Source organism: Cyprinus carpio, chromosome A3 (genome assembly GCF_018340385.1).
Source record: "Cyprinus carpio isolate SPL01 chromosome A3, ASM1834038v1, whole genome shotgun sequence".
NCBI lineage: Eukaryota > Metazoa > Chordata > Actinopteri > Cypriniformes > Cyprinidae > Cyprinus > Cyprinus carpio.
The window spans coordinates 7,011,081-7,038,016 of NC_056574.1; the positions used below are offsets into that span (position 1 = coordinate 7,011,081).

General features: G+C 35.5%; 1 protein-coding gene across 1 annotated transcript; it reads left to right on the plus strand.

Annotated features, from left to right (window-relative positions):
- The first annotated feature begins 1,105 nt into the window (after nt 1-1,105).
- mmd (monocyte to macrophage differentiation-associated) lies at nt 1,106-26,936 on the plus strand. Its single transcript, XM_042716786.1, is given in 8 exon segments — nt 1,106-1,384; nt 3,121-3,202; nt 5,391-5,420; nt 5,423-5,553; nt 6,650-6,724; nt 7,292-7,393; nt 23,321-23,390; nt 26,060-26,936. Coding segments are annotated over 8 exon segments (720 nt in total). The 5' UTR covers nt 1,106-1,358; the 3' UTR covers nt 26,264-26,936.

Consider the following 26,936-nt stretch of genomic DNA (forward strand, 5'->3'; position numbering starts at 1 on the left):
GTCTCTAACATTCACATAACCAAGAATTTACATTTTAAAAACTTCCAAGAACACTCAGACGTAACATTTTCATAACTTTAGCAAAGTCATGCTCTTTATAATCAGATGACCTGGCAAATATTTAAAGTCTGAGGCAATTAGACCTTCAGTCAGACATGTAAATCTGTCTGTAGTGCAGTTAATAGATCTTGTTACTGTCAACATTGTACTGAATGATTACCATATTAATATTCAACAAAGTTCCTATATACTACAATGGCCTACTTTAAGGAAAACTACACTTCATGCTTGTACCAATGAAAAACAATTTGACATCTCTCAGAACAAGACATTTTCATTTCTGAAGGACGTCTGGATGTTTTTTTTTTTTCCTGGAAAACACACAAAATGTAGCAAAACACGATGCCAACTTCTTCTCAATTCAGTTAACAGCCTTACATAAATGTTCTGTGACATCTAATGCCATTGCTGCTGGTTTATGTAATAAACTGGTCACAGAATCCCTGAGCCACGGCGGCTCTTCACCCAAACACACTGTTTCACATTAATATTGTGCAAGTTTGCCTTTAGCATTAGTTGCAACATGTTTTCATTGATATTTTTTAAGTTTTGTTTAGTGGTTGGTTGGATATTGTGTGTCGTGGTAAATTTAATTGATTTGAAGGTTGGTGATTACTATTTCCATATACCATGGTATTTACATGCTAGCTTAAAGTAGGCTACTTAATACTATTAAATGTGTCCTTGGACACCGAAGCAGTCAATGATTACCACATGCAAATACCATGGTGCTACTCCAAGGTATTTTAAGGATTAAACATGTCATTAGGTTATGGTTATAGTTACACTTAATAATTATAGTTTTATATTTCAGCTGAATGACAAAGGTAAAGCGTCATTTGTCCTTTCCAGTGTCACTTTGAATAACAGGACACACTCAGACAGGTATGGCAACTCTCTCGCCAGCGTACGCCCCGCCCTCCCATTGTTGCGTCAAACAAAGCGATATCATTCCCGCCGATGATTGGTTGAGCGCATCGAGCGCCTCACGCCGACCGCGCTCCCATTGGCTGAAGGCCCCGTCAATCAAGTGTGCCGAAAAAAAAGAAATGCTTAAAATGTAAAACTCTTAATAGGCACAGAACGCGAGAGGGATCGGACGCAAGTTGGAATGATGTGACAGAACGGACTCTTACGGATGATTTCGGGTGTATCTGAGCAGTTATGGTGGCACGGACGCGTTTCGTTTCGACCGGGGATTGGTTTTTGTGAATGGGGATTTCGTCGCAGGCCGAGGACATCTGATTCATTTTCATCATCTGATTGATTTAGTGCGTTTTTATTTTCGAATTGGCGAGATGAAGAGGGTTAATAGTTTCCAGAGGTGAGTGCAGAGGCTAACGGGTCCAATTACCATGCACTGTCCTGTCTCTCTGTTATTGCTAGTTATATCTTTATTGTTAATTCACAGAGGCTGTTTGTTCAGAAACCATGTCATGCATCATCTTGTAAACTATATCCAGAGATCAGATCATGCATCTTTATTGATTTTGTGCTATGTTGAGATCAAACCCGCTCACTGACATACAGGCACGTCCAGATGTGATGCCTTTTATTTTAATGCATGATCTTTATTAATGTATTCAGATCACGCATGCATAGCAGAACATGTATTTTATTGACTCTGCATTCTCTATTTAGAGACCAGACAGTGCACATCAGTGCAAATCAAGCTAATAAGGGTTTTATTGACTTTCTATTTGGAGATAAAACCATGCATAGGTTACAGATCATGTGTTTTGTTGGCTACATATTGTATAACCACAGATCAGACCATGAACTTTGTTTGTGATGCAGGAATCAGACTATGCACTGAGATCAAAGTTCATCCTGTGACCTGATGGCGTTACATTTCAGTGCATGGTCTGATCTCTTTATGCAGGCAATTTTATTCCTGTGCTATTATTTGTTATTCTCTTATAGATGCATGCTTTATTCATGGATCAAAACCTAAATTAAGTTTAAAGCACGTCCTGTGGTCTGATCATGGCAATAAAATGCTCTGTTTAGAGATCAGACGTTGCTTTGAAATCAGATTCTCTATGCAGTCTGATTGGGGTTTTCTGGTCTGATATCTGCTCTCCAAACATCAGCAGTGTCAGAATTGGGAGGCAGGGAGCAGGGAATGCATGTGTGTTTTTAATGAGCACGCAGCACTGCATCACACACCACCATCATTGCTGCATCCTTGAGGAGTTTAGGACTGAAGTGAAACACACCTGAGAAAAGCAGAACATCTGTATGAGTCACACTGCAGATTATGAGCTCACGTCCTCAGGCTGGTGCCCGTGTACTGATGGAGATCATCATCAGTGATAGACAAAGATCTGGGAGAAATAGCCAAAGCAGCTCAGAATGAGTCACAGGGTGCTGTCTGTGCTCACAAATGCATGGTTATGTTATTTGCTTATGCTATTTATAAAAGCATGACTTTGTATTTTACATTTATTTTTTAGACTCCTACAGAAGGATAAATGACAGTTATTTTCTCTTAACAAGCATTTAATTGAGTTCAATTAGATTTTTATCGTCATGTAGAAATGTTGTAGTGTATACAGACTTTTAAATTAAATGTTCCCTCCTGGTGGAATGACCTGCCCAACTCAATCCGAGCAGCTGAGTCCTTAGCCATCTTCAAGAATCGGCTTAAAACACATCTCTTCCATCTTTATTTGACCCTCTAACTTTTTCCCTCACTATTCTAATTCTATTAAAAAAAAAAATATTAAAAGAATTGTAACTACCTTTCTAATCTTTTTGTATCCTATCTATTTTTCTTTTCATTTATTATACAATTATAAAAAAGACCTCTATCACTAGCTTGCTCTATTCTTTTTCTATTCTATCTGTTTTCTTTTTATTTATTATATTATTTAAAAGCCCTTGCTACGTATACTGTGTTAAGGTTAACTGAGACTTGTTATAGCACTTACTATATCATTGCTCTTTTGTTGTTTTTGATTGAAGTTAAAGACAATAAGATTGGTCCAATCATGCATCAGATGGAATCGATCTGTTTTCTGGTTGGTTATTAAGAATGCACCGTTTGTTGTGTTTCAGGTTTATGAACGCCAGGGCATCTGTGAACTGCCGTTACCAGCCCACGTGTTACGAGCACGCGGCCAACTGCTACACCCATGCGGTAACGAATATTCACTCTTTAATGAACAGAATGAAAGAGATCCACCTGAATGCTCATTTGGAGTCATGAAGATGTGACACTCTTAAATGTTATGTATTACAGTTTTTTTTTTTTTTTTTTTTTTTTTTTTTTTTTACGATCGCTATGTCAATTATTTCAATACTTTTAACAATTTTCCTAAACTCCTAACACAGTTAACACAACATCCGTCTTTGTAGGTTATACAATTAACACATTTCTTGTTGCTTTGACACAAAAAGCATAAAGTTAACACAAATTTAAAATGCTTGAACTTCTTTTACACACAAGGTCAACCAAGACCAAAACAATGTAATTTTGCTGGCAAATTGTCAAATGCTTTCACACTGTATGTCAGATCAGATAACATCATTTTCTAAAACTAACTTATAGGCTGAAGTCAAAGTGAACAGCTGTTCATATTGTGAATTGAAACACAAATATGTCTGTATTTATGCCATTGCTAATGAGAAAGAGCTGATTGAAATTCTGCAAATACAAATTATGAGTTTATTCCCATCTAGAGAACACACTCAGGCGTTGAGGTTCTTTCAATTGCATGACCATATGATATATACTGTAGTAAAAGAGGATCTCTTGTGTGGAAAAGTATTATTCTTAAATTCTGGAATAGTACTATTTTTAAAAAAAAAAAAAAAAAAAAAAACTTGTCCCTTTTAGACTTGCACTCTATTCATTTACTGCTTGTTTTCTTAAAAAAAAAAAAAAATAAATAAAAAAAAAAATAACTAACACTAGCTTTTCTAATCTTTTTGTATTCTATTTGTTTTCTTTTTATTTTATAATTATATAATTTATATATAATAAAATTATATAATTTACAGTAAAAAAGGTGCTTTGTGTACTGTTACTGTAAGCAAACTGAGACTTGTTATAGCACTTGCTCTTTTGTTGATTTTGATTGCTTCCATTGTCCTCATTTTGTAAATCGCTTTGGATAAAAGTGTCTGCTAAATGTAAATGTAATGAATTTGGATAAAAGTGTCGGCTAAATGTAAATGTAATGATAGAGCATAACAAAAGATTTACTTGCTATTTTTAGGAGGCCGGTTTTTTTTTTATTTATATATATATGATCACATGGAACAATCTGGCATTCCACCTTTCCCAGAGCAGTCAGAGCCTGGTTTGACACCCATTCGTCTCTTTTCCTTGCTCCTTACTCCCCTTTCCTCAACCCCACTGAGGAGTTTACTGAGCCTGGAGATGGAAGGTTTTTCACCATCGTCCCTCCAGATGTCCCTCCAGATGTCCCTCCAGGATGCAATGGATTCTGAATGCCAAGACATCACAGCTTAACAATACAAGGAAGGATAAGGCATACCAAAAGAATCTTCCCAAGATGCCTCGCCAGAGAAGATATCAGGTGTGATGTGGATGAGAACACGTGACCAAACGCAGAAGACCAGGCAGATTAGATTACATTTATTTATTTATTTATTTTTCTTCTGTGGCTTTTTCTGTTTGTATATTTTGCATTTTCACATTATAAATGACTGTTATATTGTACTTGTTTTCTTCTTCTTATTTTTTTTCCTAATGTCCTGTTGCAAATAAAGCTTTTACTGCAGCAATTCTGTCTCTGTCTTTTTTCATCCCCATAAACGGTTCATTCTATAAAGCTACTCTGAAATGCTTCATTCAATTTTTGTATTGAATTTCTGCAGCAAAAAAACAAACACAGTACATGCATTTACTAAACCCAAAAAGAAACTGAAGTGTAAAACACAATCTATGATCAAAGCACTATACTGTCTATATTGTATAAGGTCAGACCTGACACCTAAAATACAGTTATTATCCAATCGATGTTAGTGTTTTTATGACATCGCGTTATGATTGACTAAATGTTCCTGTTTGGAAGAGAACATGTGTTAGTGTTTTGGAATAATAATTTGATTTTGAGACATGTTTGCAGTGTTATTGTGTTAAGGTATTATTGTAATTTGAAAATTAGTGTTGGAGTTTAGTTTGCAATGTGTGATTTTGAGCATGAAATTAACTGTTTTGTCAGTTGCATGTTGTAGGTGTGTTGGTGTGTTAAGAGTTTAGGAAAATTGTTAGAAGTATTGAAAAAAAAATGTCATAGTGATCGTAAAAAAACTGTAAATGCTTATTTTTTTCCCTTTAATTCTGCCCGTCTCTGTAGCTGTTGGTTGTGTAGGTGTTTGTTGTGATGGGGTTCTTTTGAATGGGTTTTTTGATGAGGGTTTGTGGCGGATCACGGCCTGGGTGTACGGCATGGGTCTGATCGCTCTGTTCCTCGTCTCCACAGTCTTTCACATCATTTCATGGAAAAAGAGCCAAATGCGGTGCGTTTGCCTTCGTACAGCATCACACAGAACTGTGGCAGTGACATTTAAATGCAAGACTGAATCATTAAATGACTGTTCCATGAGTGTCACTGCATTACAGGGATAGGTCATACAAAAATGTGCTTAAAATAAACTCACCCCCAGGCCATCCAAGATGTAGATGAGTTTGTTGAGAACAGATTTGGAGAAATGTAGCATCACTCACCAATGGATGCTCTGCAGTGAATGGGTGCCATCAGAATGAGAGTCCAAACAGCTGATAAAAACATCACAATAATCCACAAGTAATCCACACCACTCCAGTCCATCAGTTTATGTCTCAAGAAGTGAAAAGATGCGTGTTTGTAAGAAACAGATCCATCATTGAGACATTTTTGACTTTAAACGGCTAAAGTCCATAATTCATAAACTTTCTCCAGAGGAAAACATCGTCTCGTCTGAATCAGGACAGAAATATGCACAGAACAAGCAAAACAGTCCAAAAACGTTCTGAACAAATATGTGGGTGGATTTTGATGTGAGAGGACGACAGGAGATGGACTTTTTCACTGGAGGAAGCTTTATTGTGGACTCATATTTTGGCCAGAAGCAATGGTTTAAAATTAACAACTATAATAACAGAAGACATTAACTGGTGGACTGGAGTGGTGTGGGTAACTTGTGGATTATTGTGATGTTTTTATCAGCTGTTCGGACTCTCATTCTGACGGCACCCATTCACTCCAGAGGATCCATTGGCGAGCAAGTGATGTGATGCTACGTTTCTCCAAATCTGATGAAGAAACAAATTCATCTACATCTTGGATGGCCTGAAGGTGAGTGAATGTTCAGTAAATGTAAATTTTTGGGGTGAACCACTCCTTTAAGAAGTTGTGCATTTCAGTTCTCATGACATTGAAAACCATTTAGTTTTTCTTTAGTATTAGTTTTTTTTTATATATACTTTATGCATATTCATGAACCTTCGTGTTTGATTCTATAAACGTTCTATTGATGAACTGTTATATTCCTAAAAATATGACATTTCTGTGCATATGGTAGACAAGCTCTAGTATGAGCACACTTTACATGAATACCGTCTCTGTGTTTTCAGGACCATGGAGCACTGCTTTCACATGTGTGATAGAGTCGTCATATACTTCTTTATCGCTGCCTCTTACACACCGTGGTACGTTTCTGTATACATCTCTGTCATATTTAAATCACTTCAGAGAATTCCAAAATTAAATACATATTTATATTTAAATTGCCTTGTCTTTTTGGACACCATAATACCATGTTTGGGATCAGTACGATTTTTTTAACCATGTTTAATGTAGAAAGATCTTCACGTTATTAGTCAAATGTATTTATATAGCACTTTCACACAATACACAATGTTTAAGAAAATCATGATGTTGATTTAAAATCTTCATGCCTTATAGTTGCATTTAGCAGATAAGAGCTGTGCAATAATATACTTACATTTTGCAATGAAATAAGCAATTAAACAGTTGAGATTTGCTATATAGTTAATATATACTCATGTATCCAACTTTATATAAAGAGCTGATTGATAATATATGTGTGCAGTGATAATGAATCAGACATGGCTGGTTTTGTCAAGCTGATGGTTGTTGGATCGATCAGGGTGTGTGTGTGTGTGTGTGTGTGTGTGTGTGTGTGTGTGTGTGTGTGTTACGGTTGCACATGTTCCTGCGTGATGAGCACTAATGAGCTTGTGTTTTTCCCGCAGGCTCAATCTGCGGGAGCTCGGGCCGCTCGCCGCTCACATGCGCTGGTTTGTGTGGCTGATGGCGGCCGCCGGGACCATCTATGTGTTCAACTACCACGAGAAGTATGTTTGCTCTGACGTCTTGTAGTTGATATGATATGGTTTGTGTTGATGATTTAATATTGAAAATTTGATAATTAACAATCGAAAAGTGTTTATTCTGTTGAATGCATGTACAACTAGACTGTTTTTGATTACTGCTAAAGTAACCGCAATTATGTTGAATTTGAAAGTCTCAGTCATGTACAGTACAGCCAGTACTTTTTAATTGCAAGTTAAAAAGTCATAACTGTGAGATATAAACTCGCAATTCTGACTTTATTTCTCAGAATTGCGAGTTTATATCTCACAGTTATGACTTTTTAACTTGCAATTACAAGTTCATATCACGCAATTATGAGAAAAAAAACTCAGAATTGCGAGTTTGTATCACGCAATTATTTTGAAAAATAGTCAGAATCGCAAGTTTGTATCACGCAATTATTTTGAAAAATAGTCAGAATCGCAAGTTTGTATCACGCAATTACGAGAAAAAAACTCAGAATCACAAGTTTTTTGTGTCATGCAATTACGAGAGAACGAAAGCTCAGAATCGCAAGTTTGTATCACGCAATTATTTTGAAAAATAGTCAGAATCGCAAGTTTGTATCACGCAATTACGAGAAAAAAGCTCAGAATCGCAAGTTTGTATCACGCAATTATTTTGAAAAATAGTCAGAATCGCAAGTTTGTATCACGCAATTATTTTGAAAAATAGTCAGAATCGCAAGTTTGTATCACGCAATTACGAGAAAAAAACTCAGAATCACAAGTTTGTGTCATGCAATTACGAGAAAAAAGCTCAGAATCGCAAGTTTGTATCACGCAATTATTTTGAAAAATAGTCAGAATCGCAAGTTTGTATCACGCAATTACGAGAAAAAAGCTCAGAATCGCAAGTTTGTGTCACGCAATTACGAGAAAAAAACTCAGAATCGCAAGTTTGTATCACGCAATTACGAGAAAAAAACTCAGAATCGCAAGTTTGTATCACGCAATTACGAGAAAAAAACTCAGAATCGCAAGTTTGTGTCATGCAATACGAGAAAAAAAACTCAGAATCGCAAGTTTGTATCACGCAATTACGAGAAAAAAACTCAGAATCGCAAGTTTGTATCACGCAATTACGAGAAAAAAACTCAGAATCGCAAGTTTGTGTCATGCAATTACGAGAAAAAAACTCAGAATCGCAAGTTTGTATCGCAATTACGAGAAAAAAACTCAGAATCGCAAGTTTGTGTCACGCAATTACGAGAAAAAAGCTCAGAATCGCAAGTTTGTATCACGCAATTACGAGAAAAAAACTGAATTTGAAAGTCTCAGTCATGTACAGTACAGCCAGTACTTTTTAATTGCAAGTTAAAAAGTCATAACTGTGAGTTTGTATAAACTCGCAATTCTGCAACTTTAATTCTCATCCGCAATTGCGAGTTTATATCTCACAGTTATGACTTTTTAACTTGCAATTACAAGTTCATATCACGCAATTATAAGAAAAAACTCAGAATCGCAAGTTTGTATCACGCAATTATGAGAAAAAACTCAGAATCGCAAGTTTGTATCGCAATTACGAGAAAAAACTCAGAATCGCAAGTTTGTATTCAATTATGAGAAAAAAACTCAGAATCGCAAGTTTGTATCACGCAATTATGAGAGAAAAAAAACTCAGAATCGCAAGTTTGTATCACGCAATATTTGAAAAAATTCGCAATGACGAGAAAAAAACTCAGAATCGCAAGTTTGTGTCACGCAATTACGAGAAAAAACTCAGAATCGCAAGTTTGTATCACGCAATTATGAGAAAAAAACTCAGAATCACAAGTTTGTGTCACGCAATTATGAGAAAAAAACTCAGAATCACAAGTTTGTGTCATGCAATTACGGAAAAAACGCTCAGAACGCAAGTTTGTATCACGCATTATTTTGAAAAAAAGTCAGAATCGCAAGTTTGTATCACGCAATTATTTTGAAAAACGCAATTACGAGAAAAAAAACTCAGAATCGCAAGTTTGTATCACGCAATTACGAGAAAAAAACTCAGAATCGCAAGTTTGTATCACGCAATTAGTTTGAAAAAAGTCAGAATCGCAAGTTTGTATACACTCAGAATTCGCAAGTTTGTATTTGAAAAATTAGTCAGAATCGCAAGTTTGTATCACGCAATTACGAGAAAAAAAAATCGCTCAGAATCACAAACGGCAAGAATCGCGAAAGTTTGTATCACGCAATTACGAGAAAAAAAACTCAGAATCGCAAGTTTGTATCACGCAATGAGTTTACGAGAAAAAAACTCAGAATCGCAAGTTTGTATGAGGAAAAAAAAACCTCAGAACGCAATTACGAGAGAAAAAACTCAGAATCGCAAGTTTGTGTCACGCAATTACGAGAAAAAAAACTCAGAATCGCAAGCAATTGTTTGTACTCACGCAATTATCACGCATTTGAGAAAAAAAACTCAGAATCGCAAGTTTGTGTCACGCAATACGAGACGAGAAAAAAAACTCAGAATCGCAAGTTTGTGTCAGTATATTACGAGAAAAAACTCAGAATCGCAAGTTTGTATCACGCAATTACGAGAGAAAAAAACTCAGAATCGCAAGTTTGTATCACGCAATTACGAGAAAAAAAACTCAGAATCGCAAGTGTTGTATCACGCAATTACGAGAAAAAAAACTCAGAATCGCAAGTTTGTATCACGCAATTATGAGAAAAAAAAACTCAGAATCGCAAGTTTGTGTCACACGCAAATTACGAGAAAAAACTCAGAATCGCAAGTATCACGCAATTTGTGAAAAAAGCGAAAGAATTGAAATTACGAGAAAAAAACTCAGAATCGCAAGTTTGTATCACGCAATTATGAGAAAAAACTCAGAATTGCAAGTTTGTATCGCAATTACGAGAAAAAACTCAGAATCGCAAGTTTGTATCGCAATTACGAGAAAAAACTCAGAATCGCAAGTTTGTATCACGCAATTATGAGAAAAAAACTCAGAATCGCAAGTTTGTGTCACGCAATTATGAGAAAAAACTCAGAATCGCAAGTTTGTATCACGCAATACGAGAAAAAAACTCAGAATCGCAAGTTTGTATCACGCAATTATGAGAAAAAAAAAAAACTCAGAATCGCAAGTTTGTGTCATGCAATTATGAAAAAAAAGAATCGCAAGTTTTGTATCACGCAATTATGAGAAAAAAACTCAGAATCGCAAGTTTGTATCACGCAATTATGAGAAAAAAAAACTCAGAATCGCAAGTTTGTGTGTCACGCAATTACGAGAAAAAAAAAAAACTCAGAATCGCAAGTTTGTGTCACGCAATTACGAGAGAGAAAAAACTCAGAATCGCAAGGTTGTATCACGCAATTATGAGAAAAAAACTCAGAATCGCAAGTTTGTATCACGCAATTATGAGAAAAAAACTCAGAATCGCAAGTTTGTATCACGCAATTACGAGAAAAAAACTCAGAATCGCAAGTTTTGTGTCACGCAATTATGAGAAAAAAACTCAGAATCGCAAGTTTGTATCACGCAATTAAGAGAAAAAAACTCAGAATCGCAAGTTTGTATCACGCAATTATGAGAAAAAAACTCAGAATCGCAAGTTTGTATCACGCAATTATGAGAAAAAACTCAGAATCGCAAGTTTGTATCGCAATTATGAGAAAAAACTCAGAATCGCAAGTTTGTATCGCAATTACGAGAAAAAACTCAGAATCGCAAGTTTGTATCACGCAATTATGAGAAAAAACTCAGAATCGCAAGTTTGTATCACGCAATTATGAGAAAAAAACTCAGAATCGCAAGTTTGTATCACGCAATTATGAGAAAAAACTCAGAATCGCAAGTTTGTATCACGCAATTATGAGAAAAAAAACTCAGAATCGCAAGTTTGTATCACGCAATTACGAGAAAAACACCTCAGAATCGCAAGTTTGTATCACGCAATTATTTGAAAAAAACTCAGAATCGCAAGTTTTGTATCACGCAATTATGAGCAAATTATGAGAAAAAACTCAGAATCGCAAGGTTGTATCACGCAATTATGAGAAAAAAACTCAGAATCACAAGTTTGTGTCATGCAATTACGAGAAAAAAGCTCAGAATCGCAAGTTTGTATCACGCAATTATTTTTGAAAAATAGTCAGAATCGCAAGTTTGTATCACGCAATTACGAGAAAAAAAAAAAGCTCAGAATCGCAAGTTTTGTATCACGCAATTATGTTGAAAAAAAGTCAGAATCGCAAGTTTGTATCACGCAATTATTTGGAAAAAAACTCAGAATCGCAAGTTTGTATCACGCAATTACGAGAAAAAAACTCAGAATCACAAGTTTGTACGAGAAAAAAGCTCACGCAGTTTTATCACGCATTATTTTGAAAAAACTCAGAATCGCAAGTTTTGTATCATGCAATTACGAGAAAAAAACTCAGAATCACAAGTTTGCAAGTTTCACGCAATTATTTTGAAAAAACTCAGAATCGCAAGTTTGTATCACGCAATTACGAGAAAAAAAAACTCAGAATCGCAAAGTTTGTATCACGCTCGAGAAAAAAAACTCGCAAGTTTTGTGTCACGCAATTACGAAAAAAAAGCTCAGAATCGCAAGTTTGTATCACGCAATTATGAGAAAAAAAGCTCAGAATCGCAAGTTTGTATCACGCAATTACGAGAAAAAAACTGAGAATCACAAGTTTGTATCATGCAATTATGAGAGAAAAAAGCTCAGAAATCGCAAGTTTGTATCACGCAATTATTTTGAAAAATAGTCAGAATCGCAAGTTTGTATCACGCCAATTACGAGAAAAAAACTCAGAATCACAAACTCAGAATCGCAAGTTTGTATCACGCAATTACGAGAAAAAAAACTAAGAATCGCAAGTTTGTATCCCGCAATTATGAGAAAAAAACTCAGAATCGCAAGTTTGTGTCACGCAATTCCGAGAAAAAAAACTCAGAATCGCAAGTTTGTATCACGCAATTGAGAAAAAAACTCAGAATCGCAAGTTTGTATCACGCAATTATGAAGAAAACTCAGAATCGCAAGTTTGTATCACAATTATGAGAAAAAAAAACTCAGAATCGCAAGTTTGTATCACGCAATTATGAGAAAACAAACTCAGAATCGCAAGTTTGTGTCACGCAATTATGAGAAGAAAAAACTCAGAATCGCAAGTTTGTGTCACGCAATTATGAGAAAAAAACTCAGAATCGCAAGTTTGTATCACGCAATTACCGAGAAAAAACTCAGAATCGCAAGTTTGTATCACGCAATTTATGAGGAAAAAAACTCAGAATCGCAAGTTTGTATCACGCAATTACGAGAAAAAAACTCAGAATCGCAAGTTTGTATCACGCAATTATGAGAAAAAAAAGTCAGAATCGCAAGTTTGTATCACGCAATTACGAGAAAAAAAACTCAGAATCATCGCAATTTGTATCGCAAGTTTGTGTCACGCAATTACGAGACGAAAAAAAAACTCAGAATCGCAAGTTTGTATCACGCAATTACGAGAAAAAAAAACTCAGAATCGCAAGTTTGTATCACGCAATTACGAACGAAAAAAGACTCAGAATCGCAAGTTTGTGTCACGCAATTATGAGAAAAAAGCTCAGAATCGCAAGTTTGTGTCACGCAATTATGAGAAAAAAACTCAGAATCGCAAGTTTGTGTCACGCAATTATGAGAAAAAAGCTCACAATCGCAAGTTTGTGTCACGCAATTATGAGAAAAAAAACTCAGAATCGCAAGTTTGTATCACGCACTTATGAGAAAAAAGCTCAGAATCGCAAGTTTGTATCACGCAATTATGAGAAAAAAGCTCAGAATCGCAAGTTTGTATCATGCAATTACGAGAAAAAGCTCTTACCCTCTCACAAACTCAGAATCGCAAGTTTGTAAAAACGCAATTTGTATCACGCAAGAAAAAAACTCAGAATCGCAAGTTTGTATCACGCAATTACGAGAAAAAAAAAAAAAAAAAACTCAGAATCGCAAGTTTGTATCACGCAATTATGAGAAAAAAAACTCAGAATCGCAAGTTTGTATCACGCAATATGAGAAAAAAAACTCAGAATCGCAAGTTTGTATCACGCAATTACGAGAAAAAAAACTCAGAATCGCAAGTTTGTATCACGCAATTATGAGAAAAAAAACTCAGAATCGCAAGTTTGTATCACGCACTTATGAGAAAAAAAAATCAGAATCGCAAGTTTGTATCACGCAATTACGAGAAAAAAAACTCAGAATCGCAAGTTTGTATCACGCAATTACGAGAAAAAAGCTCAGAATCGCAAGTTTGTATCACGCAATTACGAGAAAAAAAAGTCAGAATCGCAAGTTTGTATCACGCAATTACGAGAAAAAAAACTCAGAATCGCAAGTTTGTATCACGCAATTATGAGAAAAAAACTCAGAAATCGCAAGTTTGTATCACGCAATTACGAGAAAAAAACTCAGAATCGCAAGTTTGTGTCATGCAATTACGAGAAAAAAAGCTCAGAATCGCAAGTTTTGTATCACGCAATTATTACGAGAAAAAAACTCAGAATCGCAAGTTTGTATCACGCAATTACGAGAAAAAAACTCAGAATCGCAAGTTTGTGTCATGCAATTACGAGAAAAAAACTCAGAATCGCAAGTTTGTATCACGCAATTATGAGAAAAAAACTCAGAATCGCAAGTTTGTGTCACGCAATTATGAGAAAAAAACTCAGAATCACAAGTTTGTGTCATGCAATTACGAGAAAAAAGCTCAGAATCGCAAGTTTGTATCACGCAATTATTTTGAAAAATAGTCAGAATCGCAAGTTTGTATCACGCAAATTAAAAAACTCAGAAAAAAGCTCAGAATCGCAAGTTTGTATCACGCAATTACGAGAAAAAAACTCAGAATCGCAAGTTTGTGTCACGCAATTACGAGAAAAAAACTCAGAATCGCAAGTTTGTGTCACGCAATTATGAGAAAAAAACTCAGAATCGCAAGTTTGTATCACGCAATTATGAGAAAAAAACTCAGAATCGCAAGTTTGTATCACGCAATTATGAGAAAAAACTCAGAATCGCAAGTTTGTATCGCAATTACGAGAAAAAACTCAGAATCGCAAGAAAAAAAACTCAGAATCGCAAGTTTGTGTCACGCAATTACGAGAAAAAAAACTCAGAATCGCAAGTTTGTATCACGCAATTACGAGAAAAAAACTCAGAATCGCAAGTTTGTATCACGCAATATTTGAGAAAAAAAACTCAGAATCGCAAGTTTGTATCACGCAATTACGAGAAAAAAAAACTCAGAATCGCAAGTTTGTGTCACGCAATTACGAGAAAAAAAACTCAGAATCGCAAGTTTGTATCACGCAATTACGAGAAAAAAAACTCAGAATCGCAAGTTTGTATCACGCAATTATGAGGAAAAAAAAAACTCAGAATCGCAAGTTTGTGTCACGCAATTACGAGAAAAAAACCTCAGAATCGCAAGTTTGTATCGCAATTACGAGAAAAAACTCAGAATCGCAAGTTTGTATCACGCAATTATGAGAAAAAAAACTCAGAAATCACGCAAGTACGAGAAAAAAACTCAGAACGCAATTATCACGCAAGTTATTCACGAAAAAAACTCAGAATCGCAAGTTTGTATCACGCAATTTACGAGAAAAAAAAACTCAGAATCGCAAGTTTGTGTCACGCAATTACGTGAAAAAAAGCTCAGAATCGCAAGTTTGTATCACGCAATTATGAGAAAAAAAACTCAGAATCGCAAGTTTGTATCACGCAATTATGAGAAAAAAACTCAGAATCGCAAGTTTGTGTCACGCAATTACGAGAAAAAAGCTCAGAATCGCAAGTTTGTATCACGCAATTACGAGAAAAAAAGCTCAGAATCGCAAGTTTTGTATCACGCAATTACGAGAAAAAAACTCAGAAAAAACTCAGAATCGCAAGTTTGTATCACGCAATTATCACGAGAAAAAAACTCAGAATCGCAAGTTTGTATCACGCAATTACGAGAGAAAAAAGCTCAGAATCGCAAGTTTGTATCACGCAATTACGAGAAAAAAACTCAGAATCGCAAGTTTGTATCACGCAATTATGAGAAAAAAAAACTCAGAATCGCAAGTTTGTATCACGCAATTATGAGAAAAAAACTCAGAATCGCAAGTTTGTATCACGCAATTACGAGAAAAAAAACTCAGAATCGCAAGTTTGTATCACGCAATTACGAGAAAAAAACTCAGAATCGCAAGTTTGTATCACGCAATTACGAGAAAAAAAAACTCAGAATCGCAAGTTTGTATCACGCAATTACGAGAAAAAAAACTCAGAATCGCAAGTTTGTATCACGCAATTACGAGACAAAAAAACTCAGAATCGCAAGTTTGAGAAAAACGCAATCCGAATTTGATCACGCAATTACAGAAAAAACTCAGAATCGCAAGTTTGTATCACGCAATTACGAGAAAAAAATACTCAGAATCGCAAGTTTGTATCACGCAATTTACAGAATCGCAAGTTTTGTATCAGAAGAAAAACTCAGAATCGCAAGTTTGTGTTATTGTTCACGCAATTATGAAGAAAAAAACTCAGAATCGCAAGTTTGTATCACGCAATAAGAGAAAAAACTCAGAATCGCAAGTTTGTGTCACGCAATTACGAGAAAAAAAGCTCAGAATCGCAAGTTTGTATCACGCAATTATTTTGAAAAATACTCAGAATCGCAAGTTTGTATCACGCAATTACGAGGAAAAAAACTCAGAATCACAAACTGTCACGCAATCGCGAGAAAAAAATCAAGCAAGTTTCCGAGAGAAAAAAACTCAGAATCGCAAGTTTGTGTCACGCAATTACGAGAAAAAAACTCAGAATCGCAAGTTTGTATCACGCAATTACGAGAAAAAAACTCAGAATCACAAACTCAGAATCGCAAGTTTGTGTCATGCAATTACGAGAAAAAAGCTCAGAATCGCAAGTTTGTATCACGCAATTATTTTGAAAAAAACTCAGAATCGCAAGTTTGTATCACGCAATTACGAGAAAAAACTCAGAATCGCAAACAATTTGAGAAAAAATCGCAAGAATCGTTTGTGTCACGCAATTACGAGGAAAAAAACTCAGAATCGCAAGTTTGTGTTTGCAATTAGAAGGAAAAAACTCAGAATCGCAAGCAATATCACGCAATTACGAAAAAAAACTCAGAATCGCAAGTTTGTATCACGCAATTACGAGAAAAAAAAAGAATCGCAAGTTTGTATCACGCAATTACGAAAAAACTCAGAATCGCAAGTTTGTATCACGCAATTACGAGAAAAAAACTCAGAATCGCAAGTTTGTATCACGTAATTATGAGAAAAAAACTCAGAATCGCAAGTTTGTGTCACGCAATTACGAGAAAAAAACTCAGAATCACAAACTCAGAATCGCAAGTTTGTGTCACGCAATTACGAGACAAGTTTGTATCACGCAATTATGAGAAAAAACTCAGAATCGCAAGTTTGTCACGCAATTACGAGAAAAAAGCTCAGAATCGCAAGTTTGTATCACACAATTATGAGAAAAAAGCTCAGAATCGCAAGTTTGTATCACGCAATTATTGAGAAAAAAACTCAGAATCGCAAGTTTGTATCAATTACGAGAAAAAAAGCTCAGAATCGCAAGTTTGTGTCACGCAATTATGAGAAAAAAAGCTCAGAATCGCAAGTTTGTATCACGCAATTATGAGAAAAAAACTCAGAATCGCAAGTTTGTATCACGCAATTACGAGAAGAAAAAAAAACTCAGAATCGCAAGTTTGTGTCATGCAATTACGAGAAAAAAACTCAGAATCGCAAGTTTGTGTCACGCAATTATTTTGAAAAAAACTCAGAATCGCAAGTTTGTATCACGCAAAAAAACTCAGAAAAACTCAGAATCGCAAGTTTGTGTCACGCAATTACGAGAAAAAAAAACTCAGAATCGCAAGTTTGTATCACGCAATTACGAGAAAAAAACTCAGAATCGCAAGTTTGTATCACGCAATTACGAGAAAAAAAACTCAGAATCGCAAGTTTGTGTCACGCAATTACGAGAAAAAAAAAAGCTCAGAATCGCAAGTTTGTATCACGCAAATTATTTTCAGTCGCAAGTTTGTATCACGCAATTACGAAAAAAAACTCAGAATCGCAAGTTTGTATCACGCAATTACGAGTTTGCTCAGAATCGCAAGTTTTCACGCAATTATTTTGAAAAAACTCAGAATCGCAAGTTTGTATCACGCAATTACGAGAAAAAAACTCAGAAAAAATTACGAGAAAAAAACTCAGAATCGCAAGTTTGTATCACGCAATTACGAGAAAGAAAAAAACTCAGAATCGCAAGTTTTTGTGTCACGCATTATTATCGAGCAATTACGAAAAAAAAACTCAGAATCACAATTTTGTGTCATGCAATTACGAGAAAAAAGCTCAGAATCGCAAGTTTGTATCACCGCAATTATTTTGAAAAATAGTCAGAATCGCAAGTTTGTATCACGCAATTACGAGAAAAAAACTCAGAATCACAAACTCAGAATCGCAAGTTTGTGTCACGCAATTACGAGAAAAAAACTCAGAATCGCAAGTTTGTATCACGCAATTACGAGAAAAAAACTCAGAATCGCAAGTTTGTGTCACGCAATTACGAGAAAAAAACTCAGAATCACAAGTTTGTGTCATGCAATTACGAGAAAAAAGCTCAGAATCGCAAGTTTGTATCACGCAATTATTTTGAAAAATAGTCAGAATCGCAAGTTTGTATCACGCAATTACGAGAAAAAAACTCAGAATCACAAACTCAGAATCGCAAGTTTGTGTCACGCAATTACGAGAAAAAAACTCAGAATCGCAAGTTTGTATCACGCAATTACGAGAAAAAAACTCAGAATCGCAAGTTTGTGTCACGCAATTATGAGAGAAAAAAGCTCAGAATCGCAAGTTTGTATCATGCAATTACGAGAAAAAAATGAATCGCAAGTTTGTATCATGCAATTACGAGAAAAAAAAAAGTCAGAATTGCAAGTTTGTATCACGCAGAAAAAAGCTCAGAATCGCAAGTTTGTGTCACGCAATTATGAGAAAAAAACTCAGAATCGCAAGTTTGTGTCACGCAATTATGAGAAAAAAGCTCAGAATCGCAAGTTTGTATCACGCAATTACGAGAAAAAAACTCAGAATCGCAAGTTTGTGTCACGCAATTACGAGAAAAAAAAGCTCATCGAATCGCAAGTTTGTGTCACGCAATTACGAAAAAAAAAAAAAAAAACTCAGAATCGCAAGTTTGTGTCACGCAATTACGAGAAAAAAAAATCTCACGCAAATCGCAAGTTTCAGTATCACGCAATTACGAGAAAACAAACTCAGAATCGCAAGTTTGTGTCACGCAATTACGAGAAAAAAACTCAGAATAATTAAGTTTGTATCACGCAATTACGAGAAAAAAAAACTCAGAATCGCAAGTTTGTATCACGCAATTTACGAGAAAAAAACTCAGAATCGCAAGTTTGTGTCACGCAATTACGAGAAAAAAAGCTCAGAATCGCAAGTTTGTATCACGCAATTACGAGAAAAAAAACTCAGAATCGCAAGTTTGTATCACGCAATTTGTACTCAGAATCGCAAGTTTGTATCGCAATTACGAGAGAAAAAAACTCAGAATCGCAAGTTTGTATCACGCAATTACGAGAAAAAAAACTCAGAATCGCAAGTTTGTATCACGCAAGTTATGAGAAAAAAAAACTCAGAATCGCAAGTTTGTATCACGCAATTACGAGAAAAAAAAAACTCAGAATCGCAAGTTTGTATCACGCAATTATGAGAAAAAACACTCAGAATCGCAAGTTTGTGTCACGCAATTATGAGAAAAAAAAGCTCAGAATCGCAAGTTTGTATCACGCAATTATTGAGAGAAAAAACTCAGAATCGCAAGTTTGTATCACGCAATTAAGAGAAAAAAAAAAACTCAGAATCGCAAGTTTGTGTCACGCAATTGACGAGAAAAAAAAAACTCAGAATCGCAAGTTTGTATCACGCAATTATGAGAAAAAAAGCTCAGAATCGCAAGTTTGTATCACGCAATTATGAGAAAAAACTCAGAATCGCAAGTTTGTATCACGCAATTACCGAGAAAAAAACTCAGAATCGCAAGTTTGTATCAACGCAATTACGAGAAAAAAACTCAGAATCGCAAGTTTGTGTCACGCAATTACGAGAAAAAAAACTCAGAATCACAAGTTTGTATCACGCAATTACGAGAAAAAAAAAAAAACTCAGAATCGCAAGTTTGTGTCATGCAATTACGAGAGAAAAAAAGCTCAGAATCGCAAGTTTGTATCACGCAATTATTTTGAAAAAATAGTCAGAATCGCAAGTTTGTATCACGCAATTACGAGAAAAATCAGAATCACAAAACTCAGAATCGCAAGTTTGTGTCACGCAATTATTTTGAAAAATAGTCAGAATCGCAAGTTTGTATCACGCAATTACGAGAAAAAAACTCAGAATCGCAAGTTTGTGTCACGCAATTACGAGAAAAAAACTCAGAATCACAAGTTTGTGTCATGCAATTACAATTAGAAAAAAAGCTCAGAATCGCAAGTTTGTATCACGCAATTATTTTGAAAAATAGTCAGAATCGCAAGTTTGTATCACGCAATTACGAGAAAAAAAACTCAGAATCACAAACTCAGAATCGCAAGTTTGTGTCACGCAATTACGAGGAAAAAAACTCAGAATCGCAAGTTTGTATCACGCAATTACGAAACAAAAAAACTCAGAATCGCAAGTTTGTGTCACGCAATTACGAGAAAAAAAAAAAACTCAGAATCACAAGTTTGTGTCATGGCAATTACGAGAAAAAAGCTCAGAATCGCAAGTTTGTATCACGCAATTATTTTGAAAAAAAGTCAGAATCGCAAGTTTGTATCACGCAATTATTTGAAAAAATACTCAGAATCGCAAGTTTGTATCACGCAATTACGAGAGAAAAAAAAAAAAAACTCAGAATCGCAAGTTTGTATCACGCAATTACGAGTAAAAAAAACTCAGAATCACAAGTTGGTGTCAGCAATTATCACGCAATTACGAAAAAAAAAACTCAGAATCGCAAGTTTGTATCACGCAATTACGAGAAAAAAACTCAGAATCGCAAGTTTGTGTCACGCAATTACGAGAAAAAAACTCAGAATCGCAAGTTTGTATCACGCAATTACGAGAAAAAAAACTCAGAATCGCAAGTTTGTGATCATGTGCAATTACGAGAAAAAAACTCAGAATCGCACGCAATTACGAGAAAAAACTCGAATCGCAAGTTTGTGTCATGCAATTACGAGAAAAAAAACTCAGAATCGCAAGTTTGTATCACGCAATTACGAGAAAAAAAACTCAGAATCGCAAGTTTGTATCACGCAATTACGAGAATCGCAAAAAAGCTCAGAATCGCAAGTTTGTATCACGCAATTACGAGAAAAAAACTCAGAATCGCAAGTTTGTATCACGCAATTACGAGAAAAAAACTCAGAATCGCAAGTTTGTATCACGCAATTACGAGAAAAAAACTCAGAATCGCAAGTTTGTCACGCAATTACGAGAAAAAAGCTCAGAATCGCAAGTTTGTATCACACAATTATGAGAAAAAAGCTCAGAATCGCAAGTTTGTGTCACGCGATTATGAGAAAAAAGCTCAGAATCGCAAGTTTGTGTCACGCGATTATGAGAAAAAAGCTCAGAATCGCAAATTTGTATCGCAATTATGAGAAAAAAGCTCAGAATCGCAAGTTTGTATCACGCAATTATGAGAAAAAAACTCAGAATCGCAAGTTTGTATCACGCAATTATGAGAAAAAACTCAGAATCGCAAGTTTGTATCGCAATTATGAGAAAAAAACTCAGAATCGCAAGTTTGTATCACGCAATTATGAGAAAAAACTCAGAATCGCAAGTTTGTATCACGCAATTATGAGAAAAAAACTCAGAATCGCAAGTTTGTTGTATCGCGCAATTACGAGAAACAAACTCAGAATCGCAAGTTTGTATCACGCAATTATGAGAAAAAAACTCAGAATCGCAAGTTTTGTATCACGCAATTACGCAGAATTACGCAATTGACGAGAAAAAAATCTCAGAATCGCAAGTTTGTATCACGCAATTACGAGAAAAAAAGCCTCAGAATCGCAAGTTTTGTGTCACGCAAGTTTTATCGCAAGAAAAAAACTCAGAATCGCAAGTTTGTGTCACGCAATTACGATAGAAAAAAACTCAGAATCGCAAGTTTGTGTCACGCAATTATGAGAAAAAAACTCAGAATCGCAAGTTTGTGTCACGCAATTATGAGAAAAAAACTCAGAATCGCAAGTTTGTATCACGCAATTACGAGAAAAAAGCTCAGAATCGCAAGTTTGTATCACGCAATTACGAGAAAAAAACTCAGAATCGCAAGTTTTGTATCACGCAATTACGAGAAAAAAAAAAACTCAGAATCGCAAGTTTGTGTCACGCAATTACGAAGAGAAAAAAAAATCGCTCAGCAATCGCTTCAGAATCGCATTTTGTGTCACGCAATTATGAGAAAAAAAACTCAGAATCGCAAGTTTGTATCACGCAATTATGAGAAAAAAACTCAGAATCGCAAGTTTGTATCACGCAATTATGAGAAAAAACTCAGAATCGCAAGGTTGTATCACGCAATTATGAGAAAAAACTCAGAATCGCAAGTTTGTATCACGCAATTATGAGAAAAAACTCAGAATCGCAAGTTTGTGTCACGCAGTTACGAGAAAAAAGCTCAGAATCGCAAGTTTGTGTCACGCAATTACGAGAAAAAAGCTCAGAATCTCAAGTTTGTATCACGCAATTATGAGAAAAAAGCTCAGAATCGCAAGTTTGTGTCAAGCAATTATGAGAAAAAACTCAGAATCGCAAGTTTGTATCACGCATTATGAGAAAAAACTCAGAATCGCAAGTTCGCAGTGTGTGTCACGCAATTATGAGAAAAAAAAGCTCAGAATCGCAAGTTTTGTGTCACGCAATTCAAGAATGAGAAAAAAAAACTCAGAATCGCAAGTTTGTGTCACGCAATTTTATGTCACGAAGAAAAAAACTCAGAATCGCAAGTTTGTGTCACGCAATTAGGGGGATGGAAAAAAAAAAAAAACTCAGGAATCGCAAGTTTGTATCACGCACTTATGGAGATTATGAGAAAAAAGCTCAGAATCGCAAGTTTGTATCACGCAATTATGAGAAAAAAGCTCAGAATCGCAAGTTTGTATCATGCAATTACGAGAAAAAAAAGTCAGAATTGTGAGATATATATATTTAAAAAAAAACCACACAATTACCTTTTTTATTTTTTATTCAGTGGCAGAAACGGGCTTCCATAGCTTGTGATTTACTTTAGGCAGGGGTGTCAAACTCAATTCCTGGAAGGCCGGAGCCCTGCATAGTTTAGATTCAACCCCATTTTAACACACCTGATCCAACTAATCAAGTCCTTCAGGCTTATTTGCAAACTATATGGTATGTGTGTTGGAGCAGGGTTGGAACAAAACTCTGCAGGGCTCCGGCCCTCCAGGAACTGAGTTTGACACCTCTGATTTAAGGTAAGCTCAATTATTTTGAATTGAAAAGTCCCAATCAGGTACAGCCACCCAAGTGAGCACACATGCATTTGAAATATATAAAATATTATGATTTGTATTTATAAAATTATTCATAAAATTGTAAATAATAATAATTATTATATTAAAATATTTACAAAATACTTTCAAGGTTTATTGCAAATAAGTAATTTCTTAAAGTGTATGTGGCTTAATCACAACAAAATGGATAATTAAACACACAATAGACAATGAACTCAATTATCAATATTTACCTGGAGAACTTCCCTGTAAGTGAAAGAGGTGTTTGATTGTCATCATGTATTTGTGTGATAATGAAGTGTGTGTTTGTGCAGGTATAAGTTAGTGGAGCTGGTGTTTTATCTGACCATGGGCTTCTTTCCTGCGCTGGTGATGACATCAATGGTGAGTCTGTGAGCTCATTTCCTGTTGAGCTCATCAACTTAATCTGATCCATGTGCTTCTAAAGGCCAAGTATGAATTAGCAGACCCCTAATTAACCTGACGATTTAAAGCTCATGTAGGAGGGGTCACTGCAGGGGATGTAAATATCAAAATTATAATGCGTTGAACATCAACAAACGGCTGAAAAGGACCTAATTACTAACCTTCAGAAGTAATTATGCATTCTGGATGTGAAGAAAACTAAATGTTTAGTCAGCATTATGTTTGATTGTGAAGCGAGAATGTTCCCTTGAATGTTTTTCCCCTAAATGAAATCTGATCACCTTCACGAGTCCTCAGGCTGTTCATGTCAACCTGTCACACCTGAAATATTCATTATCACTGTGAGTGAGACACTCTGTCAGTTATACAACCGACTCACACTTGATCTGGGATTTCCACCATTTAGAATCGGACACAATATATATACTGTGTAATAATATAACTGCATTAATTGAAAACAATGTAACAAGAAATTGCAGTAGTCCTAAAATACAATTTGATATTCATAACTTTTTTTTTTTTTTTTACTTCTGGGTGAAATATAATCCAGACATGGTTTGACAGGTTTTGTGAGATTCATTCTCACAAATAAATAAATACAGCACCTGTGTACAGTATGCATTATACAATACAATTAAGACTTGGGTATGGTGTAGTAAGCAAACAGGGGTGCTTGGAAATTCAAGCACTATTGAACTAAAACACAAACTTTGCTTTGGGTTCATATGCTGTTGGAGTCAAAGGCAGCAGCAGAACTGTTCATGACACACAAAAAAAAAAAAAAAAAAAACAGCATGTATCCCATGTCACAGACACTGAGGGCACCTTGTGGTTCGGAGCAGTAGTTACACTTGCTTAAAAACATTTAGGGATACCAAATAGAACTCCCTGCATTCAAAGCTCAACTTTTCCATTGGCTTTTGGATTATTGCAGAAAATAAGCTCTGTGACCAACAAAAGGTTACGATTCCTATACATTTTTTTTTTTTTCATTGCGATGATCTTCACAACTTTTTTGAATTTTGAAGCCTAAATGCAATCAGCAGAAGTAAAAAGTTAAACGTAGGCCACGTACTACACCAGTCACATGACTTGAACATCACCATCGTTAGGTGTCCAACAACTTCTAATCTTTATTTTAAAACATTTTCCTTTAAAGTTTGAGTTCGGATAGTTTGCAAGAGCGTGATTTTTAAAAACACAACAAGGCTATAAAAGTGGACTAGTGAATAGATGAGTTTATCTGTTCAGGCTGATGATGTCTGATGTCCTCACAACCTCTGTAGTCCCATTTGGCCTCTTGATAGTGACCACCTTTTTCAAGACAAGTAAAAGCTTTAGAACGAAATTGTAAGGGCTTATTACTGATTTATTTTTGTTTTAAAATAAAACGTGACAATGTCTTGAACTTAACCTGAGCTTAACCTGTGTTAACCATGGACCTTATCTGAGGCATTAAATCAAAAACCCTTTCAAAAAAATCCATTGAAGTGCTAAAATGCGAACTTGTTTCAGGGTTTTCTACAAACATACTTAATTCGCTCTTCTCTCTAAAACACTACATGCAACACCATCAAAATATTAAGTTGCCTTTTACACATCTGCAGTGTAAATATAGTTGGCTACACTCTTAAAAATAAAGGTTCTTTATAGGCATCTATGGTTCCATGTAAAACTTTTAAATTCCATGGAAACTTTCCATTGATCACAAGATTCTTTATAGTGGGGGGGGGAATGTTTTTGGAAACCTTTATTTTTAAGAGTGTAGGACTTTACAAAAAAAAAAAAAAAAAAAGAGCAAAAAAGGGGTAAAAGCTTAACCTGAACTTAACCTAAACTTGCCCTTTCACTTAATCTAAAGTTTCCCTTTAAGTTAACCTAAACTTGCCCTTTAACTTAACCTAAACTTGCCCTTTAACTTAACCTAAACTTGCCCTTTAACTTAACCTAAACTTGCCCTTTAACTTAACCTAAACTTGCCCTTTAACTTAACCTAAACTTGCCCTTTAACTTAACCCTAAACTTGCCCTTTAACTTAACCTAAACTTGCCCTTTAAACTTACCTAAACTTGCCCTTTAACTTAACCTAAACTTGCCCTTTAACTTAACCTAAACTTGCCCTTTAACTTAACCTAAACTTGCCCTTTAACTTAACCTAAACTTGCCCTATAACTTAACCTAAACTTGCCCTTTAACTTAACCTAAACTTGCCATTTAACTTAACCTAAACTTACCCTTTAACTTAACCTAAACTTACCCTATAACTTAACCTAAACTTGCCCTTTAACTTAACCTAAACTTGCTCTTTAACTTAACCTAAACTTACCCTTTAACTTAACCTAAACTTACCCTTTAAAAATGAAAAATCTTTAACAATCTTTCCTTTACACACAAGCTTTTTCATAGTGGAAAGATTTCTTTTTTTTTTAAATGTTCTTCACACTAAGAAAAAATGGTTCTATAAAGGTTTTTAAAATGTTCTTAAATGTTTGTTTTATTGCTTCTTTGTTAATTTTTGGATGATTTTTTTTTTTTTGTTTTTCACACTAATTTTAAAATGTGTAAAAACACATCATTATTCAGTGATTTTCATGTCAGTTACTGTGTGTCGTTCTTGTTTTGATCAGAATAACACAGACGGGCTGTATGAGCTGGCGTTCGGAGGCTTGGTCTACTGCCTGGGTGTCGTCTTCTTCAAATCGGACGGTGTGATTCCATTCGCTCACGCCATCTGGCACGTGTTTGTGGCTCTTGCTGCCGCCATCCACTACTACGCCATCTGGAAGTACCTGTACCGCAGTTCCTCGCTGGAGGACATCAGGGATGCTTGAGCGCCACGCCTGCCTCCTCTTCCTCTTTCCTTCTCCATCACCATAACACCTCAACCGGATGCTCCAAACACTCACAGTTTAACAGTACGACCATGCAATGTTTACGGTTTTCTAACCAACTGCGATCAGTGAAATGTGTGTGTCGCAGTCCTGAATGCATATTTGCCACAGTTGCAACAAGACAGCAATGTTTGTGTGTTTTTCCCATTTTCTTCAGTATTATGTAATTATTCTACTGGAAGCAGATGAATTGTGATTCTTTTTGATATTTAATGATATTTCCGTGCATTCAGTCTCACACACACTCAGTAGCAGTTTCATATCATCTGTAGTGAATTATTTTTCTTTACTCGTGCGACTTTCTGTATCAAATCTGCATTTGTGCATCTTAACTCACTGGGTTTTTACTTCGGACGTGCGGCTAGTTGTTTTTCTACGAAGCGCTGGTGGTTTTCTACACTCATGGCATCTCCTTCCCTCCAGTTTCTGCTCTTTCAGCTTTTTTTCTATGCGGCACTTTTCTAACAAGAAGAACCACTTCTCTTTGATACTCCGTTTGTAGGCTGATGGTGGATAGAAACAATGTGAACGCTTCTCTGCACAAGCAGGCTTGTGATGCTTCTCAATTTCAGCACAATATTCGATGGGTTTTTGATTAAGAAGTGTTAACCAA